At 38.7% G+C, this 2,500-nt stretch overlaps 1 protein-coding gene across 1 annotated transcript in view; it reads right to left on the bottom strand.

The window, feature by feature from the left end:
- The window catches only part of LOC122255658 (uncharacterized), a 10,690-nt gene that overhangs the window by 355 nt on the left and 7,835 nt on the right, over positions 1-2,500 (bottom strand). Inside the window, exons 3-4 of the mRNA XM_043019893.2 lie at positions 2,438-2,496; positions 1-1,244 (exon numbers count right to left, since the gene is read on the bottom strand). The exon at positions 1-1,244 is cut by the window's left edge and continues 355 nt beyond it. Coding sequence (XP_042875827.2) covers positions 288-1,244; positions 2,438-2,496 — 1,016 coding nt within the window. The 3' untranslated portion in view covers positions 1-287. The remainder of the gene's footprint in view (positions 1,245-2,437; positions 2,497-2,500) is intronic.

Here is a 2,500-nt window from a genome sequence, read left to right as displayed (position 1 = left end):
TATATATATATATATATATATATATATATATATATATATATATATATATATATATGAATTCAAACTATGAAAATAAAATCAATTGTACGATACTGTCTTATCTCTCATGAAAAAAAATCAGGAGAGGGAAGGAGGGGGAGGGGGAGGGGGAGGGGGGAGGATGAGAAAGGCAAAGAGACAGCTGCGACAACGCTTACATGCATGCGCCTAGTCTGCTACGAAACGAAATAACAATTGTTTATATAAAATATTTTCTTGAATATACAGATCAAAATACCGACTCCACACTAGTAATAATAAATCTGATTAGGTGGGTTAATAGGATATTGGTAAGAGATTTGAGAAGCATAATTCCTCAGCATGGCTCTCCTTCTTTCATCTTCGTTGAAGAATTCCAGTTGCTCCTTAGCCTCTGGGGAAAGCTTCACGGGTAACCTGTCACAGCGCAAGCTCTGTTGAATGCTTTTGAAAAAGGCTATTGCAGTCTGGCTTGCGGAGAAGGGCGTGGGACACTGCTTACCCAGCCTCTGGTAGCGATTACAAACGTGTGGGATGTCCATGTTTTTGGCTCTCTGATGGTCCTTGAAGGATATCTGGCAGGCCGCCAGGATGGCCCTCTCGTCCTTGGGAGTGGCCTCGATCATGAACTCTAGCGCGTGGTCGTGGACATTGGTACCCTTGAAGAGGTACCGCGAGCACTGAATGAGCGCCTTGTGCCCCTTGGGAGTCACCTGCCATGGGCCCCCAGACTGGCTGTTATAATACCTTGGCAGTACTGACGAGTAGTCATTGTTGGTCAGCAGCAGACGCGAGGCGGTGTGCGTCGGCGCCGTCATCATCTCTACCAAGAAGCAATACTTCCACTGAGTCAGCAGAATCTGCGCATCCACAGCGAACTCAACATTGCCATACCAGTTCGATGGCTCCTCCTCCTCTTGGTTCTTGGCGCCGAACCAAAGCACCTTCATTTTGGCGCAGGGATGGTCCGGCGGCAGCTCGCGCGAGTCGAGGCTACTGAACGTTACCACGTTCTTTGGCCTTATCCTGCGGCTGAGGCAGATGTCCACGGCCTCTTGGAGGTGGAGGACTCTGATGATGTGTGTAAAAGGACGGTAGGAATCTATCCCCTCGTCAACATGGCGTCCGCTGCCGGGCCTCCAGAGGATAGTTTTCCCACGTTTCTTTTTTCCGGCTGATTTGTCTAGCGTCTTCAGAAGCTGGTCCTCCCAACTCCACTCTGGCCCCTAAAAAAATATAAGAAAGAAAGTAAATTAGGTAAGATACATCACTCTCTGTATCGTTTTTTTTATGTTTCACCTGTACTCAGGGAAATGAAAATTCCCTGAGTACATTCATGATCCTTGTTGATGCTGATAGGTATTGAACCAATACAATGTAGAAACACGCAAAGATGAACATGCTTCCTTATCAGATTTCCCCTGGACATACTATTTTGGAACTTATTGGAATAACGATGATGGTGGTATCGGTAATACTGACAGTAATAATAACAAGAATATTACTAATAATAGCTATAAAAAATGTAAAAAAAAAACAATAAGTTTTGTAGTAGCATTAACATTTCCAGTAATGACAATAAAAATGAAACAACAATAAAAAACAACAACAAGAATATAATGAAAAATTCATGATAACATAGAGGACAACCAACAGTGGTAACGGACGCAATGAATTTAACGCCGACAGAAATAATGGCAATTGGATTGATGATTATGATCACCATTTGTAATACCAATCTAAATATCAATATAGAAAATTTATGAATCATAACTATAACACCAATTGTACTGGCGGTTATAATGCAAGCAACAATATCAGTTCATAACAAAAAATGATAACAACAACCATTATAATAACATTGAGGTTGATGATAATAATTGTGATAGCAATAATTATAAATAAAGTAATAACTACAATAATGATAACAATAATTAATACTATAACAATAATTATAATAATTATCATGATAATCCTAACAATCATTACAGTGTTGATGATGATGATGATGATTATCATTATACTTATACTTATAATCATAAAAATAAACATAATCAATAATAATAACAACATGATAACATGATGATAACAAAACTAATGATAAGAAAAGCAATAACATTATTGACGATGGAGGCTGTAGCGAAAATTAAGTTAGATAATAAAACAGTAATCAACATGGTAGTGCTTTTGCCATTCAAAATAGTAATCGTAACAAGAAGTAGGTATTAGTTGATAATGAATAGTGTGATAATGAAGATGATGATAACGGAAATGATAATGATACTGAGTATGCTGATAGTGTGATCATGATATAAAAAAGGTGAACGTAACGGAAACAACGGCATTCAATTCCTTTTCTCTACAATATATTTCCTCACTGCTCTGCTCAGTTAGAGTAATAAAAACGAAATTTACTCACGTTGCTGCGTTCCTTTTCTTGCTTAAACTTGTTCCCGTCAAACTGTTTCTTTCCGTTGCCTGT

Source organism: Penaeus japonicus, unplaced genomic scaffold, assembly GCF_977035675.1.
Source record: "Penaeus japonicus unplaced genomic scaffold, GWHDUDI00000001_assembly GWHDUDI00000020, whole genome shotgun sequence".
Taxonomy (NCBI): domain Eukaryota; kingdom Metazoa; phylum Arthropoda; class Malacostraca; order Decapoda; family Penaeidae; genus Penaeus; species Penaeus japonicus.
This window is presented reverse-complemented; position numbering and strand designations above follow the sequence as displayed.